The sequence below is a fragment of the Bubalus kerabau genome, chromosome 21 (genome assembly GCF_029407905.1).
Source record: "Bubalus kerabau isolate K-KA32 ecotype Philippines breed swamp buffalo chromosome 21, PCC_UOA_SB_1v2, whole genome shotgun sequence".
Taxonomy (NCBI): domain Eukaryota; kingdom Metazoa; phylum Chordata; class Mammalia; order Artiodactyla; family Bovidae; genus Bubalus; species Bubalus kerabau.
In genome coordinates, this window is record NC_073644.1 from 61,368,635 (window position 1) to 61,389,310 (window position 20,676).

A 20,676-nucleotide genomic window follows, 5' to 3' on the forward strand; every position below is an offset into this window, starting at 1 on the left:
GCAACGGAGCATCACAGCATTTAGGAAAATTCTTCCAGTGTGAGTACCTGAAATGGATGGAAGCTGCAAGAGCTTGATGGGTAGACTTTTACCAAAAAAAAAAAAAAAAAAAAGGCTTTATTGAGATATAATTCACATACCATACAATTTACCCACTTAAAGTGCCCCATCCAACAGTTTTTAGTATGTTCAAAGATACATGCAATCATTCGCCACCACGGCTGAGTTTAAAACATTTTCATCACCTCAAGAAGAAATCCGCCACCCTTAATCTCCCACCGTCTCCCCATCCTCCCTGCCCCCCAACACAGAGCAACCATGATTCCGTTTTCTGTCTCTATGGATCTCCCTATTCCGAATTTCCTCTGAATATCCATTCACATGGTATGCGGTCCTTAGAGTCTGGCTTCTCTCACTTAATGTGTTCAAGGTCCGCCCACGCTGGAGTATGCATCGGTGCCCCACCCTTTTCATGGCTGAGTAATATTTCACTTTATGTATTCACATGCACCACATTGTGCATTAATTCATTTTGCAATGGGCATTTGGGTTGTTTCCACTTTTTAGCTGTTATGAAAAATGCACGTTATAAATATTCATGTATAGGTTTCTGTGTGGATATGTTTTCCTTTGTCTTGGCCAGAATTGATGGTTCCTATGGCAACTTTATATTTAATCATTTGAAGAGCCAGATGGTTTTCCAAAGTGACTGCACCATTTTACGTCTCCCCAGCCATGTACGCTGGGCTCTGATTCATCACTTTATCACCGACATTGTTTGCCGCTGACTTTCTGATTATAGCCATCCTAAGGCATGGGAAGTGGGACCTCATGGCTTTACTTTTCATTTCCCTGATGACTCGTTATATGAAGTATTTTTTCTCTACTGTTTCCCATTTGAATCTTTACTGTTCCTTCTTTTTGCTCATTTTATGTTTAGTTTGATCTTTTTTTCTGTGTGCCAAGATGGAAGGTTATGTTATTGATCTGTGATCTTCTTTTTCAATAAAGACAGCATTTACAGCTATAAAATTTCCCCTAAGCACTGCTGTAGTTGGATCCCATAAGTTGTGGTATGCCGCATCTTCACTCATCTGAAAGTATTTTCTGTGGGGGAAGATATTCGGGTAGAAGGAAGAACTTGGATAAAGACATAGAGGTAGGAAAGCTTGGGTCAAGTTTGGTGGACAGTCTGGCAAGAGTAGAGGGTGTGTGCAGAAGTTTGAGTGACGGAAGAAGGTTAAGTTGGAGCCATCTTTAATGAAGGACTAAAGCCTTCATACAGGATGGGTTTCAGAGCCTCAGTTGCCATTTCTAGGACTGTTGTGTTTTTTCACTTTCTTCCCAGATGTGGGGTGAGTGGCTTTCTGAAGGTGCAAAAAACAGGTGGGGAAAGGTTTAGAAGGAGGGACAGGCGTGGGGTCAATACAAACAGAAAGCCAGTCAGAGTCAATGCAATCCCGCGCTGACCTCCCAGTCCTGGAGAAGTGACCGTTCGGGGTCTGGCCGCCACAGCGACCGCTTCCCAGGCAGCGGGAAACACTGGCAAGGTTTCCAATAGCTGCACCCTGTCCCCCTGTAGGAAGAGAAATTGTATGTCCTTGCTTCAGCACTGGCTAAGTGTGAAGTTTTAAAAATAATAACAATCTGGTTGCTCATCTGGTTGCTCATCCTTTGCCGTTTGAAACTTTCTTCAGCGTCCATGTCACGACACTTCCCTGAGTTTCCTCCCCCGACTCCCTGCCTCCTCCAACACTGCCCACGAAGCCGGAGCCTCTCAAGGCGCTGACGTCAGTCTCCTCTGCTCACACCACAGTCCCCCTCCCTCTGCAGTCTCATCTCATGTCTGCCCAGGGCTTCGATGATCATTTGTACCGTGATCTTGAGCTCAAATAGCAGCCAGCTCTTTGCTCTAAGCTCTGAGCCAGTACCAAGACTTGCCCACCCAGTCTCTCCACTCCAACTCATTTGATCGAGACTAAACTCACACTCTCCTCATTCAACATCAGACCTGGCCTCCTTGCCACCGCAAGAGGCTCTCACTGTTTTTCCTTGATCACCGCAACAGCCTACTAACTGGTCTTCTAGAATTCTCTCTCGCCTCCTTCCTGCAGTTCTTCATACTGCAGACAGGACGATTTACTTGAAATGATCTTGTCAGCGCCTATAGCAGACATTAGTTACTTTTTGGCCGTCCGGAGCAGCTGAACACACTTCCTGTGTTGGAAAACTCCCTCCTTAAGAATCCTGGTTGGACACAGACCCTGCCTCCTAAGACTGTTTTTAGTCGTAGAGACTCACTTCTCTTGTCCTTTGGCCTCTGCCCGACCAGCCTTGTTCCGTGAGCCTCACACTGGCCCTGGTCCCTCCTCCTCTGCACACACCCTGCCCTCCCCTCTTGCCTGGGTAACTTGTTTTCCCTTCAGAGCTCCGGCTGAGTGTCCCTTCTTCAGAGAAATCTTCTGTGACTTCTTGGTCTGGGGCAGATTCTCTGCTGTAAGCCCTTAAGGGATGGGAGCTTTCTCTGGGAATCATGTATCCCTGTGCTAGTTACTGGAAATCCGTTTGGGTGCCCCCATCAGGTTGGGCACTGAATATGCAGGCAAAAATCAGCTGCCCTTCAAGGACCCCACGGTCTCCCTGGGGGCCACGGACAGCACCATGGGATGAGTGCTGGCACAGTGCTCAAGACCCCACCAGCAAAGTGCCCTGGGGGCAGAGGAACGAGGAACCGACCGCTGCAGGATCACAGGCCAGCTGCATGGAGGCAGTGGTGCCTGAACCAGGTCCTGAAGGAGTCGGGGAAGGTAGGAAGTCCTTCCAGGCAGAAGGAATGTGCATACCCAAGGCCAGAAAGTGAAAAAGCACGTGGCAGACCAGTGAAATGCAGAGCACGCCGGTGCCACTTGAGCAGAGGCTGAGGAGGGAAGGGGAGTGAGGAGGAAGACCAGAGACAAGCCTGGAAAGGTGCATTGGGTCAGACTCAGAGGCTCGTCAGGTGCTCCCATGAGCCACAAGGAACTGTCTAAGTACTTAATTCTGACCACAGTGTGAAGGACAGATTGAAAGGATTGAGGGACAGGGAGATAATATGGAAGATGTATCTTTATCTTTATTACACTTGGATTGCAGGGAGCTCAAATCAGTCCACCCTAAAGGAAATCAATCCTGAATATTCATTGGAAGGACTTATGGTGAAGCTGAAGCTCCAATACTTTGGCCACCTGATGCAAAGAGCCAACTTATTGAAAAAGACCCTGATGTTGGGCAAGATTGAAGACGGGAGGAGAAGGGGATGACAGTGGACAAGATGGTTGAATGGCATCACCGAGACTCAATGGACATGAGTTTGACCAAGCTCTGGGAGATGGTGAAGGACAGGGAGGCCTGGTGTGCTGCAGTCCATAGGGTCACAAAGAGTCAGACATGACTGAGTGACTGAACAACAAAAAACAAATCTTTATAGCTCCAGAATTTAGCAAAAGGAGAACCCAATAAATATAATAAACAAATCAATGAAGAAATAACTCAGTAAGTGTGAGGGGTAGGTGAATCAATGAGTAAATAATCATAAAGTGGGACCATATGTGGTAAGTGCCATGAGAAGCACTGCACGCCACGGGAGGCCATGCACCCTGGTGAGAGTCAAAGCCCTGAGCCAGAGAACTTGCTGAGAGAGACAGGGCTAGGTGAATTTAGGAGACATTCTGAAGTGAAATCCATGGAGCTGAGTAGTTAGCCGCATACCGGCATTGAAGGAAAGGAATGAATGAATGAAGGTTAGGTTTGGCTTCCTTTGTGACTCAGCTGGTAAAGAATCCGCCTGCAATGCGGGAGACCTGGGTTCGATCCCTGGGTTGGGAAGAACCCCTGGAGAAGGGAAAGGCCACCCATTCCAGTATTCTGGCCTGGAGAATTCCAGGGAATGTATAGTCCTTGGGGTCACAAAGAGTTGGACACGACTGAGCAGCTTTCACTTTTGCTAAAATGGAGAGCCCAGGTGGCAGTCCAGAGCTGGCATGGTGTGCCAGTGCCAGGGATGCATCACGTACGGTCCCTTCCATCCTGTTATTCAACATCCTCGCAAAGTGCCTTCCTGACACGGTCCAAGATGGGGGCTCCAGCATCACACCTGCCTCGCAGCCAGCAGACTGCAGGAACGAGACAGAGTAGGGCACGCTGGTGACTTAAAAAAAAAAAAAAATATATATATATATATATATATATATTTGGCTGTGGTAATCTTTGTTTCTGCACACAGGCTTCTCTAGTTGCAGTGAGCAGGGGATACTCTGTGCTGTGGTGGGCGGGCTTCTCACTGTGGGGGCTTCTCTTGGTGGGGAGTACGGGCTCCAGATGTGCAGGCTTCAGTAGTTGCTGCACGTGGGCTCAGTAATCGTGGTGCAGGGGCTTAGCTGCTCCATGGCACGTGGGAATCTTCCCAGACTAGGGGTTGAACCAGCGTCCCCTGAATTGCAGGGTGGATTCTTAACCACTGGACCACCAGGGAAGCCATGCTGCTGACTTTTAAGAACTTACTTCCTAAAACTGTTTTCCCTTACATAACATTGGTCATTATTTAATCATAGCTAATTTAAGGGAAGGCTGGGTGATGTCTTTCTTCTGGACAGCTAAAATTTGGAAGATGTATGGCTGAGAAATAAGATTTTTAAAAAACTGGAAAATAACTTGCCTCAAGGGGTCAAGAACGATTTCCATCATAGCCATTGGAGGACTATGAATGCAGAAAGAGAGGAGATGTCTAAGAAGGTTTTTAGGAAGCCTCAGAGTAAGGACAAATAAGTTTTGTTTGGAACATATCTACTTTGGTGTGGCCTGCGGAACCTCAAGTGGAAAACCAGGAGGCGTTGGAAAACATGTGTACAGTTTCATTCTTATTTCCTCTACCTAAGTTATGCTCCTTGAAGATGGTGACTCTGGGTTATCCATCCTTACATGCCCACCATGCCTTGCAAGTGTCAGGAATGGATAAAGATGGCAGGAAAATCAAGAAGGTGAAAAAGACAAGTGGCTAATGTTTAAAATTACAAATGGGAAAACTATAGAACCCAGCTACTGTAAGCCCTAGAAAGAGCTTTCTCAGGCCACTCTGGACAGGAAAGTTAGCCTGTACACACTGCATTCAGAGCCTACTAATGTAAACACACGGACACACTCATACCATGGACAGAGCCGAAGAGCACTGCTTTTAACATGGAGCGTTCCATTTCTCAAGTTTATGGTGGGCGATGAGGGATAAAGGGAGATTTAGGAGATCTAGCTTCACAAGGGACCTGTCCAAGGTCACATGACCAGGCAATGTCACAGCCATGACTGGACCAGAGACCTCAGGACTTCTAGGCCAAGGGAAGACGCTGCACCTGCCCTTAAGATGACCCACCAGACTAAAGGAACCACATTCTAGAGACACATACAGCGGCTTGAAAACAAGCACGCCAATAGGAAGTCGTGACAGGCTTTCCTTGCCAGATGTCAGCACTCCTGACAAGCAAAATAGTCCAGGAGAATCCCGCACCAGACCCTTTTGTCTACATGGATGATTCTAGCACGAACTTCCAGGATGATTCACAGATACCAGCTGGTGTCATCAATTAACAATGTTGTGATAGTTTCAGGTCAACAGCGAAGGGACTCAGCCAGATATACACATGCATCCAGAGCAGTGTGTACATGACGTTCCCAAAGCCCCCAGTAGTCCTTCCCCTGCTGGTAACTATGGGTTCGTTTTCTATGTTTGCGAGTCACTTTCTGTATTGTGGGTAAGTTCATTTGTATCATTTCTTTTTAGATTCCACATATAAGGAATGTCATATGATATTTCTCCTATTAAAAAAAAAAAGGAAGATGGCCCTTCGAAGATAAGGGAATGAGCTCTCTTTGAGTCTTCCAGGGCTGTGAGAGACTGGGGCCAAGGACCTGGACGATTTAATCCGGTTTTTACCAAGGGTGTTTACAATGAGCAATTAAGGCACAGTTAAGGAATTAATCACTAATGAGTCATTAACTCTGCCCACTATTGTAGAGTTAACGAGCTGGGGCCAGATTATTAGAGCCGGTTCCCAATTAAGGGGATGATGCAGGGCAGAAAGCGCAGCACTGGCCTCTTGAACAGTCGGGGGAGCCGGCCTGCGGCTGCCCGGCCTCCCCTTTCCTGGGCAGGTCAGGATGCAGGCCGAGCCCCCAGGGCTTGCGCTGGCTGGGCAGAGGAAAGGCCAGTTTTCCATTAATATTACCTTCCCTGAAAGTCTTTTTTAGTTTTTTGGATGGCCTCCTGGAGGCTTCAGTTCCACTAGTAGTAAAGGTCTGTGGGCAGAAAGGAGCGCATGGACCTGAGACAGAACCACACGCGGCCAGGCTGGGGCTGGGGGCGCAAAACACTACATCTCACCCTAAACTCGTAGGGGCACATCAGAGGCCCGAGATCCAGTCGGTCCACCGGCTGAGCGAGGGACGCAGGAGGAGCCTGGGGGCAGCCCTCCATTCCCAAACCCGGGGTTCACAGAGTGCTCTCTGTAAGAGCTTTCAAGTAACTGATGAACTGAGTGAAAAAGCTGGTTTAAAGCTCAACATTCAGAAAACTAAGATCATGGCATCCGGTCCCGTCACTTCATGGCAAATAGATGGGGAAACAGTAGCAGACTTTACTTTTTGGGCTCCAAAATCACTGCAGATGGTGACTGCAGCCATGAAATTAAAAGATGCTTGCTCCTTGGAAGAAAAGTTATTACCAACCTAGACAGCATATTAAAAAGCAGAGAGGTTACTTTGCCGACAAAGGCCTGTCTAGTCAAAGCTATGGTTTTCCCAGTAGTCATGTATGGATGTGAGAGTTGCACTATAAAGAAAGCTGAGCACCGAAGAATTGATGCTTTTGAACTGTGGTGTTGGAGAAGACTCTTGAGAGTCCCTTGGACTGCAAGGAGATCCAACCAGTCCATCCTAAAGGAAATCAGTCCTGAATATTCATTGGAAGGACTGATGTTGAAGCTGAAACTCCAATACTTTGGCCACCTGATGTGAAGAACTGACTCACTGGAAAAGTCCTTTATGCTGGGAAAGATTGAAGGTGGAAGGAGAAGGGGACAGCACATGAGGTGGTTGGATGGCATCACTGACTCGATGGACATAAGTCTGAGTAAACTCTGGGAGTTGGTGATGGACAGGGAGGCCTGGTGTGCTGTGGTCCATGGGGTCGCAAAGAGTGAGACACGACTGAGCAACTGAGCTGAACTGAAGTGATGAACTTGGCGGAGAGGATCAAGCATGAGGACTTCCCTGCACCCCCTTGCGGGGGCAGGGATCATCTCCCTTCGTGTAACATTTCCCATCTCCCCAGAAATTAACTATACATTTAAAATAAGTGAATAAGGGCTTCCCTGGTGGCTCAGCTGGTAAAGAATCCGCCTGCAATGCAGGAGACCCTGGTTCCATCTCTGGGTTAGAAGATCCCCTGGAAGAGGGGGCATGACAGCCCACTCCACTATTCTTGCCTAGGAAATCCCATGGACAAAGTCTGAGCCTGGTGGGCTACAGTCCATGGGGTTTCAAACAGTTGGACACGACTTAGCAACTGAGCTGAGCAATCACATATAAGGTGGCACTAGTTGGTAAAGCGGAGAAGGCAATGGCACCCCACTCCAGTGTTCTTGCCTGGAGAATCCCAGGGACGGGGGAGCCTGGTGGGCTGCCGTCTATGGGGTCGCATAGAGTCGGACACGACTGAAGCGATTTAGCAGCAGCAGCAGCAGTTGGTAAAGAAACCGTCTACCCATGCAGGAGACTTAAGAGACCTGGGTTCAGTCCCTGGGTTGTGAAGATCCCCTGGAGGAGGGCAAGGCAAGCCACTCCAGTATTCTTGCCAGGAGAATCCCATGGACAGAGGATCCTGATGGGGGTACAGTCCATGGGGTCGCAGAGAGTCGGACACGACTGAGCGACTGACACTTCACAGTAAGTGGATGCAGCGGGGCCGCCCCAGTCCAGGGGCTGACCTCTGGCAGAAGCCCGCCCCACCACAAGGGCTCTCTCTCTCAGTCCTCCCACCCCGTCTCATCTACACCCTCCCCAACCCCTCCTGGCAGCAGGGATGAGAGCTCGGGCCAGCAGGAGACAGGACCGGGTTCCGAGAGCCGGAAGCCCACGGCGGTAGAACAGCTGGGACGGGCCTCGGGCCACAGAGCAGGCGGGGGCCGAGCAAGGAAGACCCCGCGCGGCTGCGGCCACCTCTGGACGCCGGGGCTCCGGAGACTGGCGACCCGCAGAGGCGGAGCCCTCGGTACCCCGCGCCCCCGAGGGAGAGCAAAATAGCCACCAGCAGTCCGGAGCCATCCCGCCAGGCGCGGAGGCGCCACGCTTACGGGCGGGAAAGAGATGCCTCCAAAAGGGTTAGGCGGAAACGGAAGTGCCCCAGCGCGGCAGGCGTGGCTGACGGAGGATGGGCCAGCAGGGCCCTCCGCAAGGGCCGGGCTCTGGGCATTAGCCGCGCGGTCCACGCGGAGCAAGAGGAACCTGCGGCAGCGGCTCTACCGGACGCGCCGGGCCCCGCCCTCCCCGCGGAGCTGTCCAGTCAGAGGCGCCCCGCCCCCGCGGCCCGGCAGCCCTTCCAATGAGAGGCGCGCTTCCCCGCCCCGCCCCTGCAGCCCGTCCAATCAGAGGCGCCCTTCCCCGCCCCGCCCCCGCGGCCCTGCTGCTGGGCCCCGGGCTGCTCGCATCGATGCTCCTGGGAGCCGAGGGCCGCGGTCCAGACTGTCCCACCCTCTCTCCCCGGCCCGGCTGCGGGTCGGACCCTCCTTCCTTCGAGGGAGTCCCCCAGGACGCCCTTAGACTGCCTTGATCCGACCTGGCCTGAACCAAGGCCTGCTTAGAGCCGCACACCGCCTTTTCTCCCCGACCCCCGCGAAACCAGTGCCAACAGGTTACTGTCCCGCTGCGGTGCACACATGTAGCACAGTCTGGACCAAACTCGCAGCCTCATTGTGGAAGTCAAGGGCCACTTCCTAAGGGATGCAGGTTTACTGGGGTGGGGGACAGTTTCCCCAGAGTCCTAGAAAGGCGGGTGCCCCCGCCCCCCCCCCCCCCTCCGCCCCCATCACAGTCGGGAGAGTCTTGTTTCGGAATCTGGGGCTCTTCCTTGGCCGCCGTCTCCGCAAACTGCTTTCCGTAGCCGTGAGCTTGCGCGGCGGCCCCGGGTATTTCTCGATCGTCTAGGGTTTTAACACTCTTTACCGCAAGCCATTCTCACGTCCAGCCTGAGTAAAGTACCGCCTGCCCGCCTCACCTGCACCCCTCCTCCCGGGGTTGGGAGCTTGACTCACTACGGGCCCTTAAATCCGCCCTGCTAGGCAGCCCGTAGGACTGCGGAGAGAGGGGCCTCGGCTCGTCCACATCTCCCCCAGGAAGCCCAGGAAGGCACTCACAGCTAGCATCCATTCCTCAGCATCTCATTCCCAGTGTGGCCTAATGAGCTGTTCGTGGGAACTGGAATTAAGGAGTCCTTATTCAGCAAATATTTCCTGAACACGCGATATGATCGTGAATTGATGGAGGACTTCTAGTTATTCCAGCTCCAAGGCTTACAAGCAGAGTTGATTGGTGCAACCTCTCCAATACCTCAGTCTCCTCATTCATAAAATGGGGCTAGTTGAATCTTCCTGGTAGAGTCCTTGTGAGGCTTCACTGAGATGAAAACCACTTAGAAGAGTGCAGGCACATAGTAAGCTTTCAATAGTGATTAGCTATTAGGATTTTGATCATCCTCCAGGGACTTGTTCCTGAATCCAGGTATGGTTCAGTTTGTTGGTGCCTAAAGATATGGTTTAGAATATTCATTCTCAGAGTAAAAGAAGAGAGGAAAATGGTGGAAAGCTGCATATGCAGAAAGAAAGAAAAAGAATAGGAAGGAAAGTGGCAGAGAGGAGACAGAAGGAGCAATGAAAATGACCAAAGTGAAGTCGACTCTTTGTGACCCCGTGGACTGTAGCCTACCAGGCTCCTCTGTCCATGGGCTTTTCCAGGCAATAGTACTGGAGTGGATTGCCATTTCCTTCTCCAGGGGATCTTCCTGACCCAGGGATTGAACCCAGGTCTCCCGCATTGTCTGAGCCACCAGGGAAGTCCTTAAGGAAATCAAAGTAGATGCTAATGGTGAGAAAGAAAAGGTCAGAGGTGTCCAGGACTAAGGTGAAAGAGGGAGGAATAAGTGTGGTACTCATCTGAAGTGGAGTACCACACTTCAGGTACTTCAGGTACCACTGAAGTTCTCTGAATAAATTATTCCTAGTAAAATGAAGGCATTGAAGGATGAAAGAGAAGATAGGCCAAAGTGAGAGAAATTTACTTACTTATTTATCCTGAGTTTACCTATTTTTTTTCCTGCCGAGAGCTGATATCACTTGGGCCACTCCATTCATTTTTATTGTCAAAGAAAAGCATTAAATGTATTACTCCCTACCTTCCTGGAAAGGGGCTTCCCAGATATCTCAGTGGTAAAGAATCTGTCAGCCAATGCAGGAAATGCAGGTTTGATGCTCCAGGATTTGACCCTCCAGAGTCAGGAAGATCCTCTGGAGGAGGAAATAGCAATCCACTCCATTATACTTGCCTGGGAAATCCCATGGACAGAGGTGTCTGGGGGTCTATAGGCCCTGGGGTCGCAAAAGAGTCGGATAACCCAAATAGCAACAACCACGGCTTGGGAAAAACAACCCACTCAATAAAATCTTACTGACCAGCTTACTATGTGTTAGGCTCCAGAGGAGGGCCTAGGTGTACACAGCCCTGGTTATGCCCAGACCCTAAGGACCCACAGGGCAAGGACTGGGTCCTGTGATGACGCTCCCTCCATTTCCAGCCCCGACAGTCCTCCTTTCCCCGGGTAGGTTTCAGGAACCCAAGGGTCACACAGGGATACTCCGGATCAGAAAAGTGGGATCACAACGTGTATTGCCTCCTGCCAGGTCGCCAAGAGTTTACACCATGCGGTAAACTACCTATCCTTCCCATTTCCCAGGGAGGCCCGGCTCGTCACAGGAGGAAAGGGAGCTGGGGTGGTTCACTAACGTCCTAACGACCCTCAGACAGTACTCCGCGAGTACCCCGCGAGATGCTGGCGCCCATAGAGACTTCTGAATTCCTCCCCCAGCCCCAGAGACGGCGCCAAAGAACTGCAATCCTGTCCACGACGCGCCCGCGAGGACGTGCGCCCCGGGTCGCGGCGCACAGCGCTCCAGGACATCCTTCCGGAGTGCGGCTGCCAGCCCCACGCGCGCCACGCCGAACCGCTGGGCTGGGAGGAGCGGAGCGGTCCAGGGAGGCGAGCCTGAGACGCGGAGCTGACGAACGTCGGCCTGCTCCAGCCTCCGGAGCACTAATGTCATCAACCCTGGGTAGCAGGAGCTGGCCCCGAGCTGGACACTTGAACAAGGATCTGAGAGGCTCTGGAGCCGTCGCGGGTTGGAAAGAGGGAGGCGGGGCCGCCAGGAGCTTCGGGAAGTTCTGCTCTTACCCTAGGAAGATGGTGTAGGTGGATGCTTCCTATTGGAGTCAGTCCTTCCAAGTAGCGGCGGCAGCCCGGCTATTAGGGTATCGAGGGGCTGGGAACGCGCAGGCAGCTGAACCTTTGGCTCCAAGCACCCAGAACCCCGCACACTCGTAGGCGCCTGTCGCGCCAGGAAAGGGGAGCTCGGGTCTAGGGCGCCACGGGGTCGTAGACGCGGGCGAGTCCGGGCGGCAGCGCAGCGCCGGGTGAGGATGAGCAGGGGGGTGGGGTGGGAGTGGGGGTGTTGGGGGGGGTGGGAGTGGGGGTGTTGGGGGGGCGGCCCGGCTCCTCCGCAGCCAACTGCTTTTCCGCAAGCCCTGATCCATCACCCGAGGCACCACCCCCCCACCCCGCCCAGAACCCGCATTCATACACACAGCTTCCTCCGCGCCCCCGCAGTCCTGAGAGCGCTGAACCAGTCAAACCAAAACAGGTCAATCTTTAATTCTCCGCCCCACCTCAATTCTTTGAAGCTACTTATTACAAACAGTCCCTCAAACCTTCTCCGTCTCCCCTTCCTCCTAGCCGTCCTTGTTCGGGGTTGCCACGCCGCCCTGGAGGCGCCGAGGTCAGAGGCTTCGGGTTTCTTGAATCTGGAGGCTCCGGGGCCCGCCGGGTGGGGGCAACGTGGCCACCTGTCTTCGTCCAGCAGCGAGGCCAGGGGTCCGTGGGGACGTAGGGGTGGCCAGAGGGCCTCGACTGGCCTAGGAGTCAGCCCTCCGGTGCGAGCCAGGCGCAGATGCCCGACCCGGACCCAGTTGTTCGCGTGGCGCTGGGCAGGAGGGGCCGAGCCCGGGGGACCCAGGGAGAAGGGGTGCGCGCGCCTGTGGCTCGGGGTCGGCTCACGGGACGGCGTCTGGCCCGATTGGGTCCCCGGGGCCCCTAGAGGGCCTGCCACGGCTTCCCGATGGCCTGGATGTGCTCCTTGGCCTTCAGGCGCAGCGCTGCGATACTGCTGTTGCGTGGGTCCGCCTCGTCCAGCGGGAACTTGTCCCCGAAGCCGGGCCCGCACGGGTAGGCGGGCGGCGGCGGCGGCGGCGGCGGCCCGAGGGGCTGCAGGCCGGGGCCGAGCGGCGGGGAGTTCAGGAAGGGCGGCGGCGGCGGCGGCGGCGTGTAGCTGGCGGGCAGGCTCTGCGCCGGCGGCCCGAAGCCCGGCAGGCTCTGCAGCGCCGTAGCGCCCCCGGCCGGCAGCGGCGGCCCGAGCCACGACTCGAGCGGCAGGGCGCCCCCCGCCGGCCCGCCGCCGCCGCCCCCAGGGCCCGCCCCGAGAGGCGCCAGGGCTGCGGCGGGCGGGGAGCGGCTGAAGGAGAGCAGGGGCGAGTCCTGGAGCTTCATGGACGACACCTCCAGCTTCTCCTGCCGCCGCCACTTGGCGCGTCGATTCTGGAACCACACCTGCGGAAGGCAGCAGAGCGCCGTCGTGGTGCGGAGGGCGCAGGACTCCCCGCTCCCGAGGAAAACCGGGGCTCCACGGCTCCCCCTGCCCCTCTCACCCCGCGAGCCCTGCTGCACACCCGCGGTGCCCTTCCGTTCTGTCCCGTCTGCCCAAGGCTACCCTCTTCCCTCACGCGCTCGGAGACTCTGTCCCACCCCGGTCCTCCGTGGCGGTTCCACCCTGTCCTTGTTTCTCCTCACGCTTAGCTGTGGTTGTTTCCAACTCGTGGCACCAAACAGGCGGGGGTGGGGGGGGGGGGATGAAGTTAACCCTGGAACCGGACCGTGGGAAACCCGATCTCACCAAATTTCTGAGACTGCTGGCTGGCAGCCCATCCTGACATTTCGCTTTAGACCCGGCTTCCTCCCCGGGTGGCACGGCTCACAGTGGCCTATCTACCTCTGCCTCCGTTATAAACATAGGTATAAACGAAGGCTCGACGTACTCTAACTGGCAACACTGGCTGTTAAAATGGACCTGTCTCCACATTACTGGTTACAGTAACTGAAGGACAAACTGGGTTGATTTTATTATCCCGGGCATATTTAAATATGCATGTGGCTGCTCTCCTAAGATTTTCATTTTTATTTAATTGATATCTGACTCGTATTTCTGATATTTCTTAAAAATGGCTTTCAAGGATTACAATAGTTCAATAGTCTACTTTTATTGTATGGAGTTAGTTTTGACATGACCCTAAGATGAATTCAATGAGTTCAAGTTTCTCTTTTTGTTTTAGAGAGTCCATGCCAAGAGTCTCTCTCTCTTCTTTAAAGATTGAAGTCGCTTAATGCTGAAACTTCCATTGCTGATTTGATAAAAAGCACAGGAGAAGGCGTAATTAAGGCTTCACTACCAAGTTACCACCGGGGAAACAGAACACAGAGAACTGGTCCAGTTTAGTGCAGAATCTAGAAGGAACTTTGGCCAAACTGGTGGCTTCAGTGTTGAATTTATGAAGGAAAATGTGGGAAAGGTTGACACCCCACAAGGGAGACAGCAGTTCTGAGTTAATAATAGGGAGAGGGACTCCCTAGGAAAACTGAGGAAAAAAAACCACCCAACACCTGAGCAGAGCAGGACAAGTATCTGCAAGGCTGGAATTTGGTGGGTGGGAGAGAAAGAACAGAAAATGCAGATTCCCTGGGCCCCTTTCTATAAATGATTCATCTGTGTATCCCAGGCCCTAATTTCCCAAGAAGCATTAGATATATGAACACTGGCACATCCCACTGCCCGCCACCAAACCCCACCCCATCCCATGAAACATCAGGCTTTAGGTCCCGTATCCAGAGTTCCAGGGCTAAAGCCTGTGGTAGTCTGCTCTTCTCCTGCTTTACTGCTCCCTCAACACAGTGGGGACCCTGTGATCCCCCCATTTGATGACATCATAGCCATGTGTTAAGCACACACCATATGCTGGGCCACTGTGCTGGCCCTGGGATAGAGAAGTCAGACACTGTTCTCAAGAAGAACACATCTTAGACAAGAAGCAAACATCCCCGAACAAGTCAAGAGGGAAGGAACAAGTGAAGGAGAAGGAAGGTGGGACAGTGCTGTGGAGACAGCCCTTGAGTGGGCTGGGCCTGTATCCCAGAGGGGCACTGGCAGGCTTTGCCCTTTCCCTTTTCTTCATTTTCCACTTGTTTTCTTCCCTTCTCCCTACCCCACCCTCCCTCCCTGTAAAGCAGGTGCTGAAATGTCCACCCCTTCAGTGAAACCCTTGCAGCTCCTCTGCCCTGAATTAGAAGAAATTGTACTGTCCCTGCCAGTTAGTGCTAAAGTCACATTAGGGAACCATGTTTTAAAACCATGACGTTAGTTTAACCCCTTTAACTAAACAGAAAAGACAAAAAGCAAGAGTCTGTCCACTTTTACTTTTTAAGACAAGACTAAAAGCTCCAAACGTCTGAGTTTCCTCCCTTCCTGGAAATCCAATTCATTAGACACACGCAGAAGTCCCATCTCAGCCCCAGGGCCTTACAGATGCCACGAAATTTGTTCCCAATGTCTCCCCTTCAGGCCTCTCCCAATTTGGAAATCCTCCCAGATTTTTCACAGATGACTAGCAAATATTTAAGGCTTTCAAATATTTTAATGATCAGGGATTAAAGATAATTCAGCCTTAATTAAAGCGAAAACCCCTTTAAATAAAAAAGAAAAGGGCCTCTGCAGCAGCGGGAAGTTTGGCTGGAGGTGCACCAGAGAAGCAAAAGTCAGTTTCTTAAATCCTCCGAAAGTTTCAACTGCGAGGCGCCAGGCTTCCGTAAGAAGACAGGGTTTTCGTTTTCACGGAGGTGCGCACAGTTAGCGAACAGGGTAGCATTTGGGCCCTCAATCCGGTTACACTGGAGCCGCTACCTACACTCTCTCTCCACTCAGGGCTTCCCGACCACCCCCCTCCCAGAGCTCCCTCCCTAGTCCAGGATGCTGTCGCCTCTCCATTTCGTCAGCCATTCCCAACTCCTTTAGTTTAGAAGCAAAGGACCCAAAGGGGAGATGCTACTACGAACTGGAACAGACCGTCCAAGGGCCGGTGCGCGGGGCGCCTGGAAAATCAGTGACGCTCTCGGGAGGTGGGGGGGGGAGGGTTCTGGTCGAGCCAAGTCGAGGAAGGTCCACCGGCAAAGTGCCGCCATACACGCGAGGCCGCCCGGGGATTCTAGGGAGCACCGGCCGAAGCCTGGGCCACCCGCCCTCCCCCGGGCCCGTTTGCGCGCTTTACCTGGACTCGGACCTCGGGTAAGTTGACTTTGCCCGCCAGCTCCTCGCGGCTGTACACGTCGGGGTAGTGCGACTTCTCGAACGCGCGCTCCAGCTCGTGCAGCTGGTACGTGGTGAAGGTCGTGCGGTTCCGTCGATGCTTCTTTTTGGGCTGCTCCTCCTCCGACAGCTTCGAGTCGCCGGGGGCGGACGGTCCTCCAGGCAGCCCAGGGCTCGGTCGGGCCTCCCCGGTCTCCTTGGGGCAGTAGGGGCGGGGGGCTGGGACGACGAGACCCCCGACGGTCAGAGACACTTGCTCGGGGTACACGGGGGCCGCCCTGCCTACCCACGCGGGCTCCTAGTTGGCCCAAGGAGGCGGGGTGGGGTGAGGGCTGCGAGGGGTCCCTAAGCTTTCCCAGAGCTCAGGTGGGAAGCCCTTGCTATGCACACAGCCCCCAGCCCCGCGCCCAGATGCTTTAATAACAGTGAAGGCAGGGGCTCTCTCCTCTTCTCGAAGAGCTCCTGAGTCTGGGAGCCCTAAGAGGGTCTCGGAGCAGCCAGGGTGTGCACTCACCTTCGTACTCCGGGGCTGGCGCCGGTGCGGGCGGCGGAGACTGTTCGGTGCCTCCGGCAGGCGCCTTGGGGCCGGCGGGCCGCGCGCCTGGCCTCCTATCCCGCTCCTTGGTGCCCCGGGCGGCCCGCTCCTCCGGGAAGGAGCCGAGGACCCCGTCGTCCTTGGTAAATCCCAGGATGGCTTCGATGCTGTGCAGCCGCGAGGTGCTCCCGCCGGGGCTGCGGAGCAGGTGGCCGGCGAGCGAGAAGCTGCCGTCGGCCATGGCTGGGGCGCAGCCCGGCAGGTGCATGGGGGGCGCCGGGGCCGGGAGGACGCGGCCCGCGCTCTCGGCTTCGCAGCCGGCCCAGAAGACCGCGAGCAGAGGCTCGAAGTCGGCTCCCCCGGGGGCGGCCGTCCAGCCCGAGGGGGACCGAACCGCGGCCAAGAGCCGCGAGCGCCGCCAGCCCCGCCTGCGCGCACTAGAGGCGGGCGAGCGCCGGGTCCGCGGGCGCCTGGGTCCCGGCTGGAGTTGGAGCTCCGCCCGCGGGTGGCCGGGACTCGGGGTGCTAAGGCTGGGAGCGCGCCCGCCCCGGCTCCTCCCCTCGCCCGCACCGTCGTCTGCCCTGGCCCCTCCCTGCAGCGGGGCGGGTCCTTCCCCGGGGTCCTTCCCCTTCATCAGGGTCCTCGCCCACCCAGCCGGGCGGGGCGCGCTCGGAACCTTCCCCCTCCCCTCTCTCCATCCACCGTTCACAAGCAGGAGGCCCTGTTTGACTGGCCTGGGTGCCCGGCTCCGAGGGCCCGCTTCGCCCAGGCCTGCCCGCGTGGGGCCGACGCCCTCCGTCCCACCTCCCCCGGGGGCTCAGCTTCCTTTCAGCCCCCTCCGCTACCCCAGACCCGCCTTCTGCCCCCCAGGCTCCGGTCCTCCGCTGGGCTGAGCGCCTGCGGCGACCCTTGGAAAGAGCCGGAGAAAGCTACCAGGCTCTACGGCGTCGGAAGTCTGTCCACGCTCCTTAACAGTTTGAATTCTCTCCTCTCTCTCCCTATGTATGTCCCCCTGCCTGCGCTCCTCTTTCTCCGTAGTTTGAAGCCTTAGGTTTCAGGTTGGTTGTGTTTGACTTAACCGCTTCTCCCTGTCCCCTCGAATCGCGCTCGCGCAGCTCCCTGACGACGGCGCTCGCTCCAGGGGCGGTGGGGCCATCCGCGTCCCCAGGCCCGTAGACCTCCCGGGCCCACCGCCCAGCCCGAGGCTCGGGGGCACCGAGTCCGACGACGCGCGGCCGGCCTCAAGCCGGTGGGAGACCCGCTGGGTGTTTGTCCTGAGAGGACCCCTCCCCACCGAACAATGTTCCAGGCCGAGATGACCCAACCTCAGGCTGAGGACGGAAGGACATTCCCCCCGGGGCAAGGTCTCGCCTCTCTGCGGGCTCCGGGCGCCATCGACCTGTATTTCTTTCTCCTTTGGGGACTCCACGAGACTTCCATGGCCCGGAGTGGCTTCCACAGGCCAAGTGGAAAGATGATTTGCGCGGGTGAACTTTCCCCCCGCCCCCACCTTCTCCCAGTGCTGTGAACAGCACTGCTCACACCTGATGCTAGATCCCGGGAAGCACCCCTGACCTTCATTGAAATGCTGGCAGGAAGTGTGAACCAAAACGCTTTCCAAATAAAAGCCTAAGGATCTAGAGATTCTTTTCCTTTTGTTTCCTAGTTGTGTTGACTATGTAAGTTTAAGGTGTGCAGCATAATGACTTGACACATATACAAATGCATACACACATAAATGATTACTGGTTTAGTTAACATCCACCATCTCATACAGATAGAAACCTGAGATTTTTAAAATTCCTTTGCCCTCTGATCTCTAGGTAGGCGCGTCTCCCCTGCCCCCATGTTGATTGACTTCATCTTGCATTAAGATGGGCACCTACTGTGTCCCTACTGAGGGTGGGACACTGATGTGGGCCTTGACATCACACAAGAAAGGAGAGGCTGGGGCCCATGGCCTCAGGGGTTTAACTTCCAGTATGACAGCAAGACAAAGGAAGTGCTGTTGTTCAATCGCTAAGTGTATCCGACTCTTTGCCACCCCATGGACTGCAGCACGCCAGGCTTCCCTGTTCCTCACTATCTCCCGGAGCTTTCTCAAATTCATGTCCATTGAGTTGGTGATGCTATCTAAGCATCTCATCCTCTGCCAACAACAAGAGAAAAACTCATATTTTAGGATCCTCCACCTTTAAATTAATATTAGAAGGACATTTAAAAGGGCACGAGACAATGTTAAGGATCTTTAAATGGAAATGATTATTAATTCTCCAGAATGGGCACACGGGAGGGGTTCAGTCCACTAATCTCTCTGTTTTTAATAAAACTATAAAAAGGTAAATTAAAATAGCAAACACATGAGTTTGCCGTGGGTAAACTTGAGCTACTGATTCACATGAGAAACTTTTTTTTAAAAAGCTACATTAATGAAGATCAATACTCACTTTACAGTTTTGCATATCACTTTATGGGTGGCAGCACATTCTTCATACCATCCTAGCCTCACAACCCTGCAAGGTGAGCCAGAAAAATATATTTGCCCCCATTTTACAGAAGAGAAGACTGAGGCTCTAAGTGATACAGCCCTTAAGTGGAGCGGACAGGACCAGAACTCAGACTCTCCGACTCCTTATCCAGTGCTGTCTGGCTGTCCCTCATTTGTAATCCTTACGGCAGAGTGTGATATTTTTGAACAGATTCAAGATGCATCTTAGTCTGCAGTCTGTCTTTAATCCTCCCCAGACCCTGAATCCTGTGTACAAGACGCTGAGGCAGAGGTAGCTTAGTTCCTCAGAGAGATGCGGTTCAGACAGTGGCCTTTGGGCGCTGGGGTCCAGGGCGAAGGACAGACCCTTGGCAGGGCCCCGCCCCAGGGCAGGAGAAGCCTGCGGCCAGCCCCCTTCAGCTTTCCTAGGCTGCCAGAAGCGCTCTCCCTGAAAACAGGCTGGTGGCACCCCATACGGTCCCCCACCTGGTTACAAAGGGGGGGGCTGACGACCCCTTAGTGACCTGAGGGTAGCAGCAGGGATAATCGGTTGCTATCTGTTGTTTCCCCTCTGAGTATGCGTTTTTTGTCAACTCGCCCAATATTACATTGATCTCTGTAACCACCGCTCAACAAAGATTGGCAGCATTTTCTTAAGCTCCTGCCCACATGCTAAGGGGCTTACGGCCTTGTTTTCCAAAGTTAATTCCCTCTGGAACTGCCCCGCACTCCCCAACAGGTGCAGGTGAGGTTAGCTTCTATTTACAGTTCATTTCAGAGTTTATTTCAGAGAAAAGCAGAAAGGACTTCAACAGCCACTGGCAAGGGACCACAGAGGAGACAGGGCAAAGCAGGACAAGGGGAGGCTGGGGCTTCTTTTGTGCCTGGCATAAAGAGCTAGTCAGGACCATTGTGGGCACAGTGCAGGGTCCTCCAAGCAATCAGCCGGGGGCCATTGTTAGGGGCTAATCTACATGTGTATTTCCCAAGAACTCGATTAGGGAAGATGAATGGACTCGGCCATGTCCCTAATTCTTCTGGCCCAAAGCTGCATTTTTCCAGCAGTTATGCCTGCTCGTAATCAGCCCAGCTTCAGCAAAAGTAAGAAGCCTGGCTTCTGAACCCCACTTCTGTTTAATTCATTAATTCATTAGGTAGATCAAAGAAAACCCCCTTCCCCACCCCGTGTGGATTGAATTTTATGCTGCTGAACCCCTTCAGACTTGGCGTGGTTTGGGGAAAACTTTCCGGAAGTAAGGAGAAAGAGGGTGGTTAGGACTTAGGGGGTGTCTGAGGGTCGGAGGCTGGGCGTGATGTGGAGTAGGTGATCTAGAATGACAATCGGAGCTGGAAGATTTTGAGAAGAAAGGGGCTAGGGACTGGTAAGCTTGCAGAAAACAAAGTCCAAACAAAGTCCAAATACTAGCAGGGCGGTGGCTCTTCACCTTTGATGTGTAAGAGGGTGTCCCTTCTGGGTGGACCGCTTTGCCCACAACACTCCTGAGGAAACGAGCATTTACGGAGTGACTTTTCTGTGCACGGCGCATACTCACTAAGTGAGCTCATGGTTTTGGAATCTAGTAATCTCACCTTGAAGAGATGTTTCAGGCTCGGGCGGATAAAGTGCCTGTTGGAAGACCTTTGGGTTATCACTCCATAAAGTGTATAAAACCAACGTGATGTCTTCATGGAGACTATCCCCTTAGTAGATGCCTTTTAATTCGGGAGTAAGTCCATCTGTCTCCTGCCACACCGTCTCCTCCTGCCACACCATCTCCTCCTGCCACACCGTCTCCTCCTGCAAGCTGATACATGCTCATTTGGGCATAGCAACCTAACTTTAGTTATAGCCAAAGCAAAATTCAACACATATAATCACTGAAAACACACGCGCGCGC

General features: G+C 53.9%; 1 protein-coding gene across 1 annotated transcript; it reads right to left on the reverse strand.

Annotated features, from left to right (window-relative positions):
• Window positions 1–12,369: 12,369 nt before the first annotated feature.
• On the reverse strand, window positions 12,370–16,558 carry RAX (retina and anterior neural fold homeobox). Its single transcript, XM_055559576.1, has 3 exons — window positions 16,270–16,558; window positions 15,718–15,974; window positions 12,370–12,952 (listed from the first exon to the last, which is right to left on the reverse strand). The coding sequence occupies exons 1-3, from the start codon at window positions 16,556–16,558 to the stop codon at window positions 12,440–12,442; spliced, it is 1,059 nt and encodes a 352-aa protein (XP_055415551.1). The 3' UTR covers window positions 12,370–12,439.
• Between the last annotated feature and the right edge of the window lie 4,118 nt (window positions 16,559–20,676).

Bases quoted from the DNA above. Each gene is read 5' to 3' on its own strand.
- RAX (XM_055559576.1), bottom strand. From the start codon at position 16,558: ATGCACCTGCCGGGCTGCGCCCCAGCCATGGCCGACGGCAGCTTCTCG. The intron at 15,975-16,269 runs GTGAGTGCACAC...TCGTCGTCCCAG, and splicing joins GCCAGCCCCGGAGTACGAAG to CCCCCCGCCCCTACTGCCCC. The intron at 12,953-15,717 runs GTAAAGCGCGCA...TGCCTTCCGCAG, and splicing joins TACCCGAGGTCCGAGTCCAG to GTGTGGTTCCAGAATCGACG.